Source organism: Anser brachyrhynchus, assembly GCF_964034855.1.
Source record: "Anser brachyrhynchus genome assembly, chromosome: 2".
NCBI classification, from domain to species: Eukaryota; Metazoa; Chordata; class Aves; order Anseriformes; family Anatidae; genus Anser; species Anser brachyrhynchus.
The window spans coordinates 7176025-7195708 of record NC_137695.1 but is presented as its reverse complement, the minus strand read 5'-3'; the positions used below and the strand labels follow the sequence as shown (position 1 = coordinate 7195708).

The following is a 19684-nucleotide window of genomic DNA, read 5'->3' as shown; positions in this document are numbered from 1 at the left end:
AGTGTCTCTAGCCGGTGGAAGGGGTGACTAGCCACAAACATTAAGGAAAAATCGTGCGTGATGAAGAGCCACGCACACCAGCTACAGTGTGCTGAAGGCCTGCCTTGCATCGCTGGGTCAGGGCTGTCATTGCTGCTACGTACGCTGCTCGCCTCTCCTGCTGAGCAGCTTCGTTAGCTCTTACCCGGCAGGTTTCTGCATCTAGTTGGAAAGAGCGCTTTAATTATGTTAAATGCCTGCTAAGAGACCAGTTTTGGAGGGCATCTGCATACTGTAGGCTAATTCCCCTGTAACTCTGGCGGGCCTCTTTGTAGCTCGGCGCTGGCCCTGTGGGAAACGTTTACGAGATGGTGGCTCTTGGTTGCTGGGGGTGCGGGCTCGGTATGCAGCTAAGTTGTATGTTGCTTTTAAGTCTATGCTAAGTAGCAGGCCTTCAGCAGAGCTGGACAGAGCTGCACAGATGGCCCGGCACGTAGTTTTTGTTCAAAACTTTGAACTGCAGGCATTTGGGGCAGACGTGAGAGCCTGTCACCGAGCAGCTGCACAGGGAGGTCACAAATGGATTTAATAGATGTAGATCTCCTGGAGCGGAATTAATGAGTCAGTACCATTTCTGCCTGTTGCTAAAGATATCAGTGTCTTCAAGTACAGGTTCAAAATTAACTACATTTTTAGCCAATGCTTCCCACCCGGGTTAAAACTGCACGCACAGTTACTCGGGGGCAGTGCTGGCAGAATTACATCACTGAGGAATGGCTTCTCTGGCAGACACTGCATGTTGTGATGCTAATTTTAAATTCCTCAAGGACAAACGTGCACTTCTTGAGCTGTCATTGCCACTTTGCTATGCGAGCCACTTCAAAGAAGAGAAACGAGCCCTGTGCAGCCAAACGCTGCCTTCAGCGCATGCCTATGGGCTAGCATAAGGCAATGCCGTCATGCCAGGAGGTTTGTGAACCTTTTAGCTGAAGGAAAGCATAAATTCATGCTTTCCCACCTATTTCTTGTCAAAACTACATGCTTTTTCTATTTACTTTTTTCCCCATTTTGTTGTATATATATATTTTTTGCTCAGTATCATTCAGGGGTTCCTCACTGCTCTCCCCAAGAGAAATGGGATTTAACAGTTGCTGTTTTTTTCCTCAGAAGTTTGTATTACTGGCTTTAGAAACGCTTCAACCTATGAGGACAAGATACAAAACTACCCCATTTTTGTAGCATTTGTCTTGATGCACAAGTGTGAAGTAAACACAAATAGTTCCTTTACGGTATAATCATTCCCTGCTTTTTGCTGCCCTTGGCTAAAGTAGCCAGGAAAAAAAAAAGTCCACTACTGAGACCTATCAAATCCGTAACTGGAATGGTGCTGTCGTGTTGCAGGCCGTGGCTCTACTTACAGCACTGTGTTCGCCCTAACACAACTGCAAGCCCTCATTTCCCCATCAGTAAGTGCTGGGTAAGAATAAACTGGCACCACATAAAAGGTTCTTGGTTTTTTGGACCTACCTCTAAGCAAAGAGCCTGGCTAGTTTCTGCGTTCCCACCAGCTTCAGCGCCTCTGCCTGGAGCAGGTAGGACATGAGCTCCCTCTACCGCGAGACTGGAGCTACTGAAAGTAAATAAAACATTTTTTAAGAAGAGCTAACGCACGGTGAACTTGCCTTCCACGCGGAGAGGAGTGCTTACAGAGCAGAAACCTGGGTGCTATAAAAAGGCACTCAAACCCAAGTACTTCTCCACAACGTTGAGAACCCATTTAGCTGGGTACAACCACTGCGATAGTGGCTGAGCTGGGTTTTGTTCAACAGCCAGTTAAAGAAACTGGTCTGCATGAAATGAAACAGTTCGATCCATCTGAGGTATGTCAGGTACCTGCAAGAGGAGGGGCAGCTGCTTGGGAAAATTGGTTATTTAGGTACAAACTGAAATACCCCCCCTAGACACACGCAGAGCTTACGGAAGGGTTCCTGCAGCTTTTTAGGAGCAAAGAACACAAGACTGACGGAAAGCTGAAGCAGCATATAGTTATCTTTATTGCCTGTGTAACACCTGCATGAAGTGACAAGCAAGACGCAGTACAAATCCATGCACGGATACATAAATGACTCTTAGAAATCTTTCAGAAGAAAAGAACGGTTTGTAAATAGTTACCTCTACAGCCTCATCAGCTAGGTTTCTCATTTACAAACAATTTTTAAAGCTGGTATTTTAAAATGGCATAGAAATGCTTATTTACCTGTATTCTAAGTGAATCAACTTATTTCACAATAAAAATATAGTTAAGTTCTATTAAATTTTCTTCTGAAAATAAACGCTTCTATTTTTCTGCTATGACAATAAATTACAACGTATCACAAATGTAGGCTTTAAGCAGATTTATAAATACGCAGGAATTAAGTGTTTCACCTACAGTTTAACTAAATTCAAGGCATTTAGTAAGAGATAAGCTGAAGATGCGTTTATAATCCAAACTCAATTTGTCAGGGGAAAAGCATGTAACTGAAGTAGAGGTAATGAGATTTAATGCTGTGGTACTTGTATATAGGATAAGTATTCATGAATGATCTGTTCTTCCTCCTCCAGTGTTAAATCCAGATAATCCTCTTCATGTTCAGGAATATCCTCTAGGATTTCATTGACTGCATCGGTCTCCATGTCTTCGTCTGTCGGTGAACTAGAAGAACCTTCAATTAAAAAAGAAAAACAAAACCCAGAAAACAGCGGTGATTTCATTGCTGGAAGAAGTTTATACTTTCCCCCTTTCGCCACCACCACTGCTCTTCGAGAACCAGTTACTGTAAAACCACCTCTTGTTTCAAATTGCTCTACCGAAGCTGTTACAGGATGGCAAATTGTCCTACTGTGTAAGGCTGTAGGAAAGCCCTTAGATGTACAACGGGGATCCCTAGAGCTCTGACAGCTCATGGGGGAGAGAGAGTGTGCAATGCTCCTCCCTGGTAAGTGGTGAGTATCGGTTACAGCTGTATCACAGTATGGGATACGCGGTCAAATCAGCTACTGTACAGCACAAATTTGGAATAAAACTTCTTAGCAATCAGAAATCAGGTATTAGCAAGCCAAAAATCATCACCTACAGTGGTGTAGGTCCAGGAAGAATGACAGTCTTAACTTACTGCTCGCTCTCTGAAAGGGTACAGGCAGGGAGAGGTTGGTTTGGTTTTAATCCTAATTGGCGTGATGAGTACAGGTAGGTGGGAGTGCTTAGTGTTAGGTGCTTGGGGCACGCAGGAATTCTTACCTGCAGACTCTGTGGGCGAGTCTTTAGATGAAGCAGATTCTTCTGATGGACTGGAACCTTCAGAAGACAGCTGCAATGAGGCAGGCAGAACTCCCCCATAGTGAGCAAGGGTCTGAGAAGCTAAGTGGATGTTGCCTTTAAAGACCTTTAAAGCTTGCTTTGCCGACTCGTGGCTGAAGCCCATGTACATCAGCTACAGGGAGGGGAAAAAAAAATAAAAATCAGTACATATGGAGAAATCCAAGCTCATTCAGCATCAGTGACTGACAGGAATCTGACTGTGCGTCTGACAGTCACTCCTCTTGCACAGAGGAAAGCGTTGCATACCAGGAATTCCAGGACACTGACTCTGGCTTACTGGAACAGTTAACAACAGGGCAGTGACCTATTAAAGGAGTGGGGATGTTGAGCAGAATCAAGAGCCTCTTGTTTAACATCAGACCAACTCTTCCGTCTGTTTTCAAAAGGAAACTTCAAAGCACTCCAGCACATTCACATTCCTGGAATGCTATTTACTTTTTCTATGCAGTATAGTTTTCCTGCCTGTCTGACACTAATTGCAGAGCCACACAAACTATCGTGGAGCTTTTCAGATGGTCTGTGGTAAGAAAGGCACATGCCAACTCTTTCCCTTGTGCACTACAATATGCTTAAAGAATTGAATGCATTTCTCATCTGCTGTCCTTTTAGGGTTAGAGCATTCGGGTGCACACACTTCCCTTAGCATTTGTGCACAACAGCTTGGTGTGAGGGGCAGGAAGTAAACAGGAATTACAATTCAGCCGGAGCGCGAGTTCACTGCGAGGGGCGGATGTGAGACAATGGAAGTGTGACAGCTCACGAGGGACACGGGACAAAGAATATTTGTACAGCTTCGCTTAAGGAAGATCTGGTGGGGCTGAAGGCATAATTCATAAACATGACTACCAGCTCCCGAGAAAGAAAAAGGTCTGACTTACTTGATCAATACTTTCTTGGGATACTTGAAACTGGTCCATGGCCACGGGATCATCGTCATCATCATTTTCCAACAATAATTCTGGATTGTCCAGAATAAACTACAGTAAAACAGAGAGCAGTCAGAATAGAGCAACGCAGTCATATTAGCCCTCAGTATGGATGTTTGTTTAGCCCTACGGTTGATACAAGCAAAACCTCAGCCATCTTTGATGTTTGATTTACTGGGTCAGGAAGAAGTTCAGTCATTACAGTTCAAAAAAGGGTTGCTCTGAGCTAACCAATACAGAAGGCAGAAAATCTGCTAAGCAATTCACCCCCCAAATGTATTTGCTTTGGTACGGAAGCACTGCTCCTGAAAACCACTTACCTTAAAGGCTTGGTCCAGGTTTCCTTGTGCATGATGAAGAGCTACTTGAGCAGCTCTCTCTGAATAGCCCATACTTTTCAAGGTGTTTATGTCTTCTAGTCGCTGCCTTCTTTTAGCTCTCTCCTCCCTCCTTATCTGTGCTTTTTCCTGCAAGAACACAGCATTACAAAGCTAACTGTGCATGGCAATACTTCAGCCTTCCTCTGGTGCATAGGGTTTCTTGGATTTACTTGTGTTTGAATTTCTTGAGGAAAAAGGATTTCTTGTTTTAAATATAGATTTTGCTGCCAGACACTCATCCCTAAATAAAGTTGTATTCCCATGAGCAAGCACTGTGGCTGTACTTCTGCTCTGAAGTCTCAGCAGATCAGATTCTTATGCTATCACAGCTATTATAGGCCCTCTGTGGTAAGTGATAAACCCATTTGGCAGATGGGCCTGTAGACAAGACTTGCCAAGGACATACAGTCAGAACTGGGCACGTGGCCAGCAAGTTCTCTTCGCCATTTGACTTTCTATCCACATTTCAGTGTCTGAAGTCCAGAAGTGCCACCTTGACATACCAAAAGTAAGTTCAGGCGCTTCAAATCCAGACAACACCCCCAGCCTCTTTCACACCAACAGAGAACAGCCTTTTCCCCTCATGGATCTTGTAAACCCAAAGCAATACAGTGCAGCCTCACGGTCTCCCTAACAGCACTTGAGTGTGCAGCCTCCTGTCTCCCATGCCAGGAGTGGTAACTTTGACCATGGTGGCTTTGTTTGCATACAGGGCAAGAGCTGAGTAGCAAACGCTGGGGCAAACCCTTCCAATGTACCTCTGTAGCATATCCACAGGTCTTTGGCTCTCTCATCCCATGTGTTTTGGGATAGAGGTTCTCTTGTTTTGTTAAGTTTTGGTTTCAAACTTGTGGCAACAGATGTCAAGCTGTTAGTTACAGTAACAGCGCCAAAGCAGAATAATCAAAGTCCTTAATTTAGCACCACGGTGCATTAGTCACGCAAGACACGATCTAACAGACACCCCAAGAGATACAGTCCTGCACCATACCTCTCTCCTGTTGGTGATGAGATTGGCAGCATGCTCCACATTCCCATGGCACGCTCGCAGGGCAAGGCGAGCTTCCTGTTCAGAGAATCCCAGGAGCGACAGGCGATAGACTTTTTCAGGATCTATGTACAGCTCTTCATATAAACGAGATGCCTGTATGTAAAGGGCACAAAGTGGTGTTACCAACACTGTTGCTAACATACAAATGGAGAAAAAGTTTCTCCCCATTTTTCTGAGCAAGCAAACAACAGGTAGGTGCAACACAGAACCCAAACACAGGAGCACTTTTCCTTGAATAAGGTTCCTAGTGTGAACAACCTGAAAGTTTTCCCTAGTTGCATCTTACCCTCTGAATGTACTCAGCAGCCTCCTTTTCTCTACCGCTGTGATAGTGTCCTATCCCCTGAAGAAGGTAAAGCCGTAGAAATAAAACCTTCTCACGACCATAGCTTCCCTAAAGAATTGTTAAACAAAGGGAGGAAGAAGGGGAAACATAAATAAGAACGTGAATCCGTTACCAACAGAAGACTATACAAAGAAAATGTAGTCTCTAATATACAGCACTTAGTATGCAGAGAAAGCATCACATCTAGAACAGGGACGTCTGTGCATTTAAGCACATGTTTGCTGTGATCTTGTTGTCAGGTCCAACACTTTCACCATGCTGGCAGTGACACAACTAGATAACCAGCTAAGGAAGCATGAGAAAACATTAAACTTCTACAAGAAGGCCTTGTAATATTTGAGCAATAACTGAATATATGTAGAAAAAACCAAAGCCATCTAAATTAAATCAAACCATCGTACTTTGATATCAATCAGCCTTTCGTGGTTCTCCCCATAGCACCTCTGGAAGCATCTATGGGCTGTGGTCAGCTTTTTCTCGGCATCATCCAAGCAGTCCAGCTGCTCCAGGCGGAAGTAGCACCACACTATATCCAGCTGCAGCACTGCATAATTATCGACGGTGTTCAGCAGCTCTGTGCTACACTCACTGCAAAACAAAAATTTAGTTTTTGGGGGGTGGTTGTTTGCTTTTTTACACTTTTTTTTTTTTAATACTAATGAAGCAACATGCTAGAAGTATGTATACTCTCATATTTGAGGAAGCATGTGCTTCTTATTTGAGGCAAACTGACACCAATGGAACTTTAATAAAACACCAATCTCCCAACATATTCACTAATACATAGGACATGAATGATAACACTACAGCTCAAAGAATTACAACAGTCACAATTCATTTTGTTACTATTCAAGATAGCATCTCTTTAAATGCAGGATTAATTAAACCCCATGTAACCTTTAAGAGGACAGAGATCAATCATCTTCCTCAGTGCAAGTGATCATGCTGGGTTCTGTGTCAGTCTCCTTGCGTGCCCACACAGATGAGAAGCAGATGGGGACAATGATACTTTTGGTGTTCTCAAAAGAGCAACTTCAGGTTCTGACTGCTGACAGCAAAATAGTTTACCTGCAGAAACCCTGAAGTGCTTACTGACCTCTGCTATCTGCTCCACCCTTTGCAGGAAATTATTCCTTCACAGGAGCAATTGCAAAAGAGTAGCTGTATCTGCTTGTCCAGCAACAGCAATCTATAGCCCAGTACATGAATATTGATGGTTTATGTTATATGAAAGACTAAATTGCCCAGTGGCAGTATCTGTTTCAGCTGTTCTCCATGAAGCCACCTGTCACCAAAAGTCAGAGCCTTTGTCTGCTATTTCCCATCTGCAAAGGGGGAGTGAAGTAACCCTGGGCAAAACAGGCCCTGAATTACAGGCACAGGAAGACCTAACGGCGTTCCTATATTTGGTTGAGAGTACAGGAAAGCCAGGTATAAGGACTCAAAAAGGTTCTTACCAGAAGTGTTTATCAGCATCCAACAAATATGGCAGTGCTATTTCATATTCTTTCTTCTTCATTAACGCTCTGCCCTTCTCATGATAACCCATTGCCAGCACGAGTGCCTGAAAACATGAAGTGCCTATGAAAAACATACTGAGACATTTCTGCACTCCCCCCAGCTCACTTTTATAACTGAAAAGTGATATCTAGGAAATCCAATAGTGCTCTTGTTCCTTCTAAAAAAGTACCATTCTATCAGTTCAGTAAGATCAACACTATTTCAACATTGCTTCATACTTTCCTCCCAGCTACTAATATTAAGGTATTGTCTAATTCTAAGCAACGAATGCTGCTGACACATGAGATGCTGTACCAAATTTAAGACCGAAACCCTAGATAGATTTTCAATAATGACTGATAAAAAGCTAAGTACTTTGTAGGTCCTACACTTCCTACCAGTATCAAATTTGTTTCGCTTAGTTATTAACACTACCTTGTAAACTTTAACAATTCACCTCCTGCAAAACCTCAGAATTGAAAATTAAACCTTGAACGTGGCAGGAAAACACTCTAGTTCCTGCAGTATGACAAATGGAAATACAAATAATATTTCTTGATAGAAACAATCTGCAATAGTTCTTCTCACCCATGTTCAATAGTGATGAAAGCTTGTGTGATTACACATTTGATGCTTCAACTCTTAGTGCGAGTTACTACTTTCAGCACTTCATCACGACAATATGCATTGTAGAAATGGACAGTTATTTTTTCCAATCATCCAGAAACTTGAGATGAACCAGAAAACTGATGCTAGAGCTGCAATTAACACATGTTGGGGCCTGCTCATTCCTCCCCCCCCCCTTTTTTTTTTATACTGGGCATAATTCCAAGCATTTTGTAGAGAATTTTTATTTGTCTTCAAATCCAAAAAGCTGAAAAGACAGCATCTACCACCACTCTTCTGCTTCAGACCGCAACATCAGGTGCGTCACTTCTACTACAATTCAATGCACGCACCCAGCCAAAAATTTTCAGCTGAGAATGTTGGCCTTGAACGTGAACAGATTTAAATCTGAGAGAGGTCACAGTGCCAAAGATCTCAAAACTATTTTTGAAGAGTCCAATTTTGTGAAACTCAGCAAGTTTCCAACTGAAACCGACTGAGCCTAAAGAACAAGTTATTTTCATGTGGTTCTAGGGCAACTCAAATTAACAACAGGTGGTATGATATAACAAAGTTATAGCTCATCTTAAAACACAAAAATAAGGCAAGATTACATCGATTATATCAGCAATTAGGGGTCTGTCTTGAGATGACTAAAGTATTCCCAGTTATAGAGTTCTACTTTTATTTCAAAATTATTTCTATTAAGCATACATCTACTGGACCCAGTGTACAATCCCCCAAAAGCCTGAGTATTTCAATCTCACATTTGACATACTTCACTAATTAGGCTTTACAAAGCTATTTTATTACCTTTATAAGGTAATTTTTACTTACTTTTTTAGCTTGAGGAGGAATCTCGATTGACCTCCCAGTCTGATTAGCTATATCTAGATATGGAGTAGTATCTGGATCTAAGTACTCCTCTGAAACATAAGAAAAAGCAGTCTTAGTTTCAAGTACCACCTTCCAACAAAATAACATTGCTGTCATAAGATTACGTCATTAAGTGCATGGTTAAACAAAAAGCAAATAAAACTAAAAAAATCTGAATTACATATGAAGGCTGGTTTTGGACAGACCTACCACCAATGGCCTCGACCAGCCAGGCACAAGAAACTTTTAGGGCCTCTTACTTAGTGAGCTATCATCATCCAGAAATTTAGACCCAACTTAATTTACATGAATTGTAAAGATTTTTTTTGCAGAAGACAAAAACACCTACATTTTATATGACACTTGAAATCCTTTATCAAATAAAGTCTACAGAATACAAGAAAACCCTCAGCACAGTTGATAAAAAACAAAACAAAAATACAGCTCAGTGTTTTCCATTCCCCATATATTTAATGTTTATGACCAAACTATCAATTTTGTTCTCACCTACATTTAATTTAAAATGATGTTTTTCTTATAAACAAAAGACAATTAAGAGGAGTTTGCTGAGATTAAAAGTTTACAAAAGGTTTGTTAAATCTTTTTTAAATTTCACATAGCTTTGAAGACAGCCTTGAGCCTATGAAGCCATTATGGACTCCATGCCACACACTGGCATTGTGCTATAACTGACAGTGGTAAATATCTTTAAAATGCCCTATACAGGATTCAAGGGTTGGGATCTAAATTACCCCTTAAGTCAATAAAAGGAATCACTTCTTTTAATTTGTTCAAAATATGACATTATAGTAAGAAACGGGCTGTCATTGACTGTTAAAAGCAGCTTTGTTCACGTATTTTTTTTTTGCATTTGGCAGGAATTCGTTACATACTCAATTTCAGTTTCTTGTTTGTGGATTTTTCAAACAATAAAGTAGCAAAATGATTTAAACTCACCATCTAGCAGTGCAATTCATGGACACACTTAACCTCATTTTGAAAAATTATTACTGTTAAATTGACTATATCCCTTTAACTTAATCCACGGTTGCTAGCAATCAGCATCAAACACAGTGAGAAAAGAACAGCCACATTATAGATCAAAATGACAAGTGAGCTGTTCTGCACAATGAAACCATGGTTACGCACAGTCATATCTGAGGGAAACTACAAAAAAGTGTGTAATGACTGCTAATACATTATTCCACTGTGCTTATGTGTACAATAAATTTAAAGCCTGTTCTCAGCATTGTCAGTCCCCTAACTGTCAAGTGCCAATTAAATAATAATTGATTCATTTTATATCCGTCTCAAAGTGCCAAATATTTTCTAGCATTCCAGTTTTATAGGAGTTAGAGTAAAGAGGAAGTTTTAATCAACTTAAAAGTCAGTTTTAGAGTTGTCAGAAAACTACAACAGTGTAAGTTGAAGTCTCGTCATGGTAGAGGTACTCTTCTAAACTGAAAGGCCACTGAGAGGACAGGTTTTGATCTTCGAGAATTAACAAGTGCCTAGCTCTCCACCTCCAAACCAATTCTCCCTCACCTCTCTCTGCTAGAATCTCCAAACCCTTCTTAGTTCTTTGCATCTTGTCACTTATGTCCTTTTCTTTCTTGCGTTGAAGTTCTTCTTCCTGAACCTTTCTTTTAGTTTCCTCATCGCTCTGTTCCAGCTGAAGTACCATCACTTTCGCATTGTGTGTTACGCCTTGATCTTCAAGAGTTCTTCCTGCAAAATAAAGCATGATGAATGAAATACAAATACCGGATTTACGAAGAGAGACCATTTTATGTTGTACTGCCACTGGAAAATAAAAAACAACCTAAACAGCCCCTTGCCTTACTTGCACTGTACTGGAGAACTACAGTAATTACTAGACCCAAGTACTCAGTCAAAACCACTGACAACTGCTGACCTCTTCAGCAGAAATTCAGAAACCAGAAGCAGACTGGCATTTTAAAAATGCTTTTAAAATGACTGGTATGTTTCTTCGCTTGCTTTTTTCCAAAGCGTTCAAGAAATATGAGTGTTTCAGTTAGTTGATCTCCAGGAAAAAAAGTGGAATAATGTGAGGTTAAACGTGTCCAGAATCATACACCACAACAGTACCAGGACAGATGAAGTGGGAATCGAAGCCAAGTTCTTATTATCAAGTTTATGGCTTTAACTACATCTGACCTCTTCCAAGGGAACTAAATATGCTTAGGGAATCAATAAAAAGAAAGTAGGTGAAGTTGAACATGTGTAAGACATTACAAAAAGTTTTTGAATGTGCTGTTATACAATATGGATTTTGGAGAAGTTTATGGTTCCTCTTAAACATACTTTGGGCGTTTCAACACTTAATAAATGATGAAAATCTACTTTCTGAAGGGATTCATATAATCACTCTAATTCTTTCTGAGGTTTTGATCATTATGATTTCTTACATTTCCTGTAGAGCAAAACCTGACAAATATAACTGCTATTCCTTGGGGATTTTAGAAATTAATAAAATTGCAAGAAACTTTGCTTCTGAGAAGCAATAAAATGGAAAACACAGAAGTATACTCAACTAGAGAGAGATACATACCCAGGTCAAGCTGCTTCTTATTTATGATTATTTTGATAGCATTTTCTTTTAACGCATGTTCCTGTGCTATCCTGTGAAATAAATCATTGCACCCATTAATATAAAATTGTAAGGATAAACAATATTTCTATTAGAATAGTGACAAAACTTGAAAATGAATATGTTCATAACTGGTTTAACCTTTTGCTACAAAAGGCTGCTAAAAATAAAAATAGCATCAGAAAGCTTTCGAAATCGCTTAGATGGGATACAAGATGGGAAAAGCAAAACAGGCAGAAAAGGATCTGATTTTAGTATGGTTAAACATACAGAAGGGAGAGAAGCTGATGGTCACTGTTCAAAAAAACTGTTACAGATTTGGAGTATTGATCAGTGGTGCCTTCCCAGGTACTTGTTGGTGATTTATAGAGGAGAGTCTCCTTCCACAGTTGTTTTTCCTTTTTTCAGTTGTAAATTTCCTTTTTTTTGTATCTGTTAAACAACTGCTTTTTACATGAAGAACTGCCCTACAGGGTTGCTGGACATCCTATTCAGACATACTCAATGCTAAGAAAACGCTCAAGACAACGCAATAAATAGCGCACCATTTGTATTTTTTAGTACCGTATGACAGTATGCTACTTCAGAAGAGAAGAACCAAAGGTGATTGCACTTACTGTGATCTGAGCTCCTTGCCTGTGATGAACAGGCTAGTTTCCAGTGGGATTTTTCTGCTCTGTAGTAATTATATTGGGTGGGGTAAGGAGGAGGGAAGGAAAAGAGCATGATATCAAGATACTTTGGACATTTTCTTAATCAACTGTTTTACAACAACTACAATTTCTTCCTCAAATAATAATCATGTTAACAGGGTTATGGCTTGGCATACATATTAGTAATTTCTGGCCAGGGAGTCTTGCACTTGCTATGCAGTGCTAAAAATAAGCATTACAACGGCAGAAGATGGAGAATTAGATAAATCCAAATTCAGAACCAAGCAATTTAAACTGACTAATTTAATTATGCACTTCCAATCTGAACTCTGCTTTGTAATTATGCCACTCACCTGTGACTGGCTAAGTTATGATTAATTCCTTATTAGTGTGTCTGGCCCCAGATTAGATAAACTGGAATTTTAAATGAATTAATTCCCTTATGCCCAGTAGCATTGAAAAGAGGAATTATGAAACTATTTGTTTGCTTTAACTGCATGGCAATCACTTAACACCCTCTACCCTTTTGCCCATCACGTCCCCTAGTAATTAATTTTCACTACAGGAGAGAGAACAATTATGACTGTGCTGTGTTTTTTAAATTATTCAGTAACAACAACAACAAAAAAAATCCTTCTGAAGCAGATGTTATCTAAGATCATTGTCTTCAGTAGAAAATATTGCCCTTTTCCAGAGTGACCACTCACTTCTGTTGCCAATGACTACAATCTAAGTGTCCCTAAGTAGGGGAGTTCTCTTTTACTGTTATCAGAGTAGATGAAGATATAGAGCACTGGGGAAGATGCTGCTCCCACAGAGCAGGATCAAAACTGGGAACTGCCTGGAGATCGCAGTTGTTGCCAGAGACTGGCTTTGTCTGCACTGCTAAAAACCCTAACCAAAGGCCTGTTCAACTTGTGATTCCTCTCAGCTTTCAAAGCCGAGCAGCTGTGTCCAAGCTGATGGAAATCAGTCCCTGGCCCACATCAGCCCTCACACTGCACCTGGTCATGGCTTGGCAGAACACCAGGAGGCCTGGGCAAAACTGCATCAGAGATGATGTTACCAATCCACAGGATGTCTGACTGTGGAACAGCAGCCAGCTGGCCCCATGGGGGCTGAGCTGACTAGGGTAGACGTAGCCACAGAATCCAGTAGGGTGAGTAGCATGACACCGACTTAGTCGGATTCACTTCATTATTCTGGTGTGTGCTACGCATGAACTAAAGGCTGAATCCTGGATTTAAAGGGGCAACCCTTAGTGCAGTTCTAACTATGTCAAGTTTTTTGGTCCTGACTTAGAATAGATGTGTACCATCGTAACAGAAAACCACCCCTCTCGTTTCCAAGTTCAAACACCGGATGTACCTTAAAGTAGGTGTAGTTAGCTGCCTGGGCTGGAGGATTTACACGAGGATGATGTAAAGTCACTGTAAGAACCCTGCCAAATGCCACGGTTAAAAGCCAGAGGAGTTCTTTTTGATATCATCATCTACACACAGCCTAAGATGACACTGCATTCAAGTTGCTTATTGCACTTAAAGTTTTCTTTTTTTTTTTTTTAAATTAAAGCTGTCATTCAAACAATGATAGTGGTAATAAAGTGATATTCATATGCTAATGCAACTTTAGGTATTTCACAACAGAAAAAAATATATCTGCTCTTTACTGCTAATGTGAGTGTTTAAGTCAGAAGGAATCAAATTGAACTAGACAGACACTTAAATCTAATGTACTTTTCTTAATTGAAAGATCATTTCTCATTAAATCCTAAAGGGAAGACAATTACTAATCTCTCAATATTATATTCTATTATATTCCTTTGCTGTGCTATTTCTGTGTATCTGGGAAACTAAAATATACCTAAAGAACTTCTCCCCAACATATTTTTTATACCTCTACACAGATCTCTTATGCAAATCACCCCAAAAAGTTGAGGAAGTGAAAACATTTGAATTAGATGCAAAACTTGAACTCAAAAGGCTGTAGAATAAAGGTACTTATCCTAACTTTTCTGCAATGGCACTTACTTTTCTACGAGGCAGATATATATCAAGTCTTGCAATCCCAGTCACTTTAAAATTTTCATTTCCTGTTCCACGCTCAACTGCTTTACATCGTATTTCTTCAAGCATATTCTCTGCATCATTCTCATTGATATTCAGCTTGGATGAATATTTCTGTGCAAGCTCCTAAGGAAAGAGCAAGAAAAAAAATGGCAAAATACACCAGTAATACGACACGAAAAGCACGTGACACTAACTCAAGACAGAATATTTACCTTCATCTCTTCACCAGCTTCCTTATTCTCATTTGTGTATGGTGGTTTCCATAGCTGAATTTTGTCTTCTCGTAAGCAACTTGTCAGTTTTGCTATTAAATACTTCTTTTGTGCCATTCTTTTAAAACAAAAGCATTGTTGGAAGGAAAAAGAAAGGAAAATAATCAGTCTTTTCATATAGCTTTCCTGCATTAAGATATTGTGGTTTTTCACTGAGTCTAAACAATATTGCAGAACTCTGTAAAAACAAAGAAAGAAAAAACAACAACACAAACAACAAAAGCAAACAAACAATCCCCTTGAGTATAAAATACATCCTATGCATTTGGGTGATGAGGGGAATCTGAAAACCACACTATTATCAAAAACCCTGGGAAGAAGGTGAAAGCTGGACCGAGACAGAGCTAATTCAGGAGCAATTCAAGCTTTGGATTTGGTATTTGGAAATACCTTGGTATTTCAAGTGGAATTAAATCTCTTCCTAACCTCTCACGTAAAATGGAATTACAGAATGTGCTGATTCATCAGACTCTGTGATACAATTCTTCTGCCCTGCCCTGGAAAGGGCTGCTCATTCCAATCCCCTTTTAAAACATGTATTTGCTATACCTCTGCCTTTCTGCTTCTCTTACTTCCTTGCTTCAACAGCCTTTCTAGACCAGCGGTGGTTGAACGTGAATTATTACTCTCTTTGGCAAGACAGAAAGGAGCTATCATGAAGAAACATCTCAGTACCACAAGCCTCGCCATGAGAATACTGTAAGTATTACTTACAGTACTGTAAGTAACTGTAAGTATAAAGTTCTCATCCCTCCAGCAAAGTGAGATCTGCTACAGTGATGAGAGAGATCTTTGTCTCCCCAATCTCAATCGTTTGACAAGAAAGCACGTTTAACAGTATCATTAAATGGAACTGTAAAATTCTGGTATCATAACAATGACATAGCAGGGCATCACTTGTCACAGTCCAAGAGATGCTCTTCCCACTCCCGCTGCAAAGTTAGGAAAGGCACACTGAGCACAAGCAACATAAAGAACAGAGGCTGAGATTAGAGGCGATGTGTACTGTAAATCTGCACCAGGCAATAAAGTTCCCATCACTAGGTAGAAGATGGTTGTGGCTGAACAGAGCAGTTCCCTGTCTCCTGGGTAATAGTTTAGGCTGAATTCATCATCAGAGGTTATTCAGCTGAGAGGAAGCAGTAACCTCTGTGAGGGCATCAGCGTGTCCCTGAAAACAAAGCAAAACAAACAAAAACCACAACAAGAAACAGGGAAGGCAGAGAGAGGGCAAGGAAAGCCAGACGCAGTGATCTCGACAGAAAAAAAAAAAATCAATTTGGATATTAAAGCATGGAACACTTGGCTTTTGGACATTTGGAATCCTATGCAAGACATCTTTTAATTTATATAGAAAGGCACTTAAAGTGTTGGCATTTATGCACTGAGACTGGCATCAAAACTGATTAAATGGTTTCATTTTTCTTTAAGAGTGGTTTCATTTTCTTATTCTTGTTTATCAGCACAGAGCACTCAGGAAGAAGGAGACAGAATATGGGAATAAGATGCTACTACCCATTTGCACAGAGACTGTTCCTTGCTCAAGACACGCTTTCTGAAAACAAAAACAAACAAACAAAATAGGCAAAAATCCAACAGCTCCTAAATTCACTTGTCAACCTTATCTCAGCCCCAGCTTTAGCCAGCTACAAAGAATCTTTGAATGCTAAAAAGACATGAGTCTCTTCCAGAGAAGAGCCAGAGTGGCTAACTGTATGAGTGGGTACTTTAACAACCCTTCTGTTTTGTTTCCTATAATTTGCATGGCATCTGGCCAAACCAGGTGAGGCAGCCCGGCTTTTTCTTGCTGAGATGTTGTTATCATCTTACAGCCAAGGCAAAATACAGTATTTACAAGCAGAACGCAACAAACACATTCCATTTTCCAAAGATTGTCTTAAAGTTACTGACAGAGCTGTTCTCCTTTTCCAAAATACGTCTCATAATTCCCATTAATAACTTTAAACACTGATTTTGCATATTTAGGGTACGCTGAAGAAGCACCTCATACCTGTAAGTCTACATAACATACACCTGAAAAACAAAAAGGTATCAACAGCTTTGGGGCATCCAGACAAAGTCTGAAGTTGCAATGCATAAATAAAGCTACAAATTGTACACTCATCTTTTTACGAATATGATATTTTATAGTTTTGTACATTTGTGATTCCTTACTCATCTATTAAGCCAGAAAACAACACTGGAGTCTCCAGTTAAACTTACCCTTTCCCATCCTGCATAAAAAAAGATATGTTTTCCCTTCACAAAGGAAAATCTATCACTCTATATGCAAAATATCTACTGTTTATCATAAATTAATATTTCAACGTAACTAAATTGCAAGAGAATCTCTAACAAAGCCTTTGTGACTTACTTTGCCACCAGCCAGCACAAGTGTGCCTGAAATGCTTTCACTTTCGGTAAGGGTTTAAAGGGACTTTCTCAAAACCGCTTTGGTGAACAACCGGAGGGGATTTCCCCAGGGCTATGGGGTGCAAGGGGGAGGTTCTGGTAGCTCGGGGGTTGTCCTCTGAGGCCAGCTGGCCTCATAGGTGACACAAACGAATATAGAAATAAGGGTGAAAAAAGAAATTTTTAAGGGAAGGGACAGAAGATTCTCAGCGCAGTTGTAAGTGATAAATATCACAGCAGCTGTAAATAATATTATAGAGGTTATAATAAAAAGATATGGCTTAAATAGTGGCAAGCAGAGCTCCCCGGAGCATCTGCTTGGTACCCCCGCGGCTCAAGGGAGGCTGCAGAGCCTCAAGCAGCACCACGGGCAAAAACACGAAGCACTTTCAGAACCCCAAACCCCTGTCGCCACCACCCCCAGCCTCCCCCTGTCACGACACCACGGCGACAGCCCCCGACCCTAAAATCTCCCCGCATCCCAAGAAGGGGAGGGGCACCCACCTGAGCCTCCACGGCGGAGGCCGGGCCTCGGGGCCCAGCAGGTCCCTGAGGGGCTCAGGGGGGCTCTCGGGGGAGCTGCTCGGCTGCCCCTCAGCCCCGCTCGGGGGCTCCGGGGGATGGCGGCCGCCTCCTCTGCCTCAGGGAGGTGGCGGAGGCCGCTGGAGGCCGGTTGCCTCCGCTAAGCCGGAAGGAGCCCGGGGAGACGGGCGCGCGTCACGTGGTTGAAGCCGAGCCCCGGCCGCCATCTTAGCGCTTTGCCCTTAGTTGGGAGGGGATTGGGGGGGGGGGCGGTGTTGGTTTTTGCCCTGTGGTGTGTTTTAGCCGTGTTAGGTCTTCGAAAGAAGTATGGCTACACGAGTCTGGCCTTCCAGGGGATAACTAGGCTCTTTCAGCTGCAGCCCTTGTGCTCTCGAGGCAAAAGGGACAGCGGTTTGCGTCAGCTCTGAGAGGGAGCTTGTCCCCAAAGGTGGAGAGATGCTGGGGAAGGGCCGAGGGGGGGGTTCTTCCCTGCTGCTGTGTCTAGGGTGAACTTTTCTCTCTGAGTCTGAGTTTCTCCTGTGGTGATGGAGAGCAGATTTGTGCTTGTTGTGGGGGTGTTAAACTGGATTCAGAGACCTGAGTGGAGAAATACATTGTGTGTCATGGTCCGCGTGCATGCATTGTACCTCCTGCTCCGGTCCCTGTAATGCCCCCTTGCTGGGAACAGGCTGTGAGGCCAGGTGGGCTGTCTGGTGTTAAACTTGTACCAGAGACTGCTAAAAGTTTGCAGCTCACAGAAACACAGAATATCCCGAGTTGGAAGGAACCCACAAGGATTATCGACTCCAACTCCTGGCTCCACACGGATCTACCCAAAATCAGAATAAAGCTTGCTCCTGGAACCCTTTTGGTGCCTGTAAAAGATGTCATTATTTTTGGTGTAACCCATTAAAAGAATACTTTAACTTGTGGGTTAATTCTTTCCTGTGCCCAGTTGTCCCAGCAGCTAAGTGATTTTCTTCTAACTGCTCTGATACATGAGTGAAAGCACTGCCCAAGAGTATTACTTATTCCAGAATAGATGGCCCTGCAGGTCAGTCCTTATGTAAAACATATTCCTTACCCAGTCATGGGGACTAGGTGGGGGTGCTGCATACTGAAGCTTAGAAAATGGGAACTTCACAGGTATCGTGGTTTGTGAACACCACTCTGAACTAGAATTTCAGGATTCCAGGCTCCCCCATGTGCATAAATCATTCAAGTTTGCCCATGGGTGAAATAAGGGTGTTGTTACTGAACTTGCTTTTATGACAGTCTTGAGTTCAGTGCTTAAAACTCTGCTAAAGCAGAGTAACGCAGTGATGGTGGTTAGTCCCCCATGATCTCCAAACATGAAGAAGCTCCAAACAGCAAAGGGTTTTGCAAATCAGGTGCACTTGAGAATTGGGACTTTCTAATATTTGAAGTTTTCCATTTTTCTCATGGAACGTGTCCTTTTTTTTCATTTATACTAAGGCTGCTTTAGAGAAAAAAAAAAAAAAGTAGAATTCTCCTCAGGCAATGTACCTGTGTAATATTTTAGTCTCCTGAAATATAACTTTTCTCAGAACTAAAAATACTCCACTAACAAATGAAAATTCGTTGAAATTTATATTCCATAATGTCCTTAGGAATTAAATTGAAAGACTTCTCCAGAGGCAGAATGCCCTTCATAATTAAGCTCCAGCTAGTACAAAGCAAGCTAGTTTGCTGGAGAAGACTCAGGAAAGGGTGAAATGTTTGCATGAAAGTGCCTACAAAGGATTGAGTTACTTAGTCCGTGCATAAACTTTCACCGAGTTTTAAATCAAGGTATTCAAGGTCCATGTTTAATTAAGATAACTAATTCAAAGCACCTTAAAAACAATTTAAAAGTATTTGCAGAAAATAATATCACTAGTTTAGTCAAATAGGTTTATAGAGTAGGTAAGTGGCTAGATAAGGTTTTAAAATTTCTGTGATACTGATTTAAAAGCTTAAGTTGCATTCACTGAAATGTTTTCAATTATTTTACTGCAAGTACCTAGCCAAAATGATCTTAAATTAAATTTTTAATAGTTGTTATAGTGGCTTCTTGCTAGCATGGGATTTTTTTCAGTTATTCCTTTAGCTTTATGTGA

General features: G+C 41.1%; 1 protein-coding gene across 2 annotated transcripts; it reads right to left on the bottom strand.

The window, feature by feature from the left end:
- Positions 1-2010: 2010 nt before the first annotated feature.
- On the bottom strand, positions 2011-17773 carry NUB1 (negative regulator of ubiquitin like proteins 1). Of its 2 annotated transcripts, none has more exons than XM_080579509.1 (15): positions 17005-17773; positions 14571-14688; positions 14320-14481; positions 12254-12312; positions 11598-11668; positions 10571-10753; positions 8987-9075; positions 7501-7607; positions 6445-6631; positions 5984-6091; positions 5638-5790; positions 4587-4733; positions 4219-4317; positions 3260-3452; positions 2011-2684 (listed from the first exon to the last, which is right to left on the bottom strand). In XM_080579509.1, exons 2-15 carry the CDS (start codon positions 14685-14687, stop codon positions 2521-2523), a joined length of 1839 nt encoding a protein of 612 aa, XP_080435635.1. In that variant the 5' UTR covers position 14688; positions 17005-17773; the 3' UTR covers positions 2011-2520. The 2 variants fall into 2 exon arrangements, with proteins under 2 accessions (XP_080435635.1, XP_080435634.1); XM_080579508.1 differs by having other exon boundaries at positions 17547-17773.
- Between the last annotated feature and the right edge of the window lie 1911 nt (positions 17774-19684).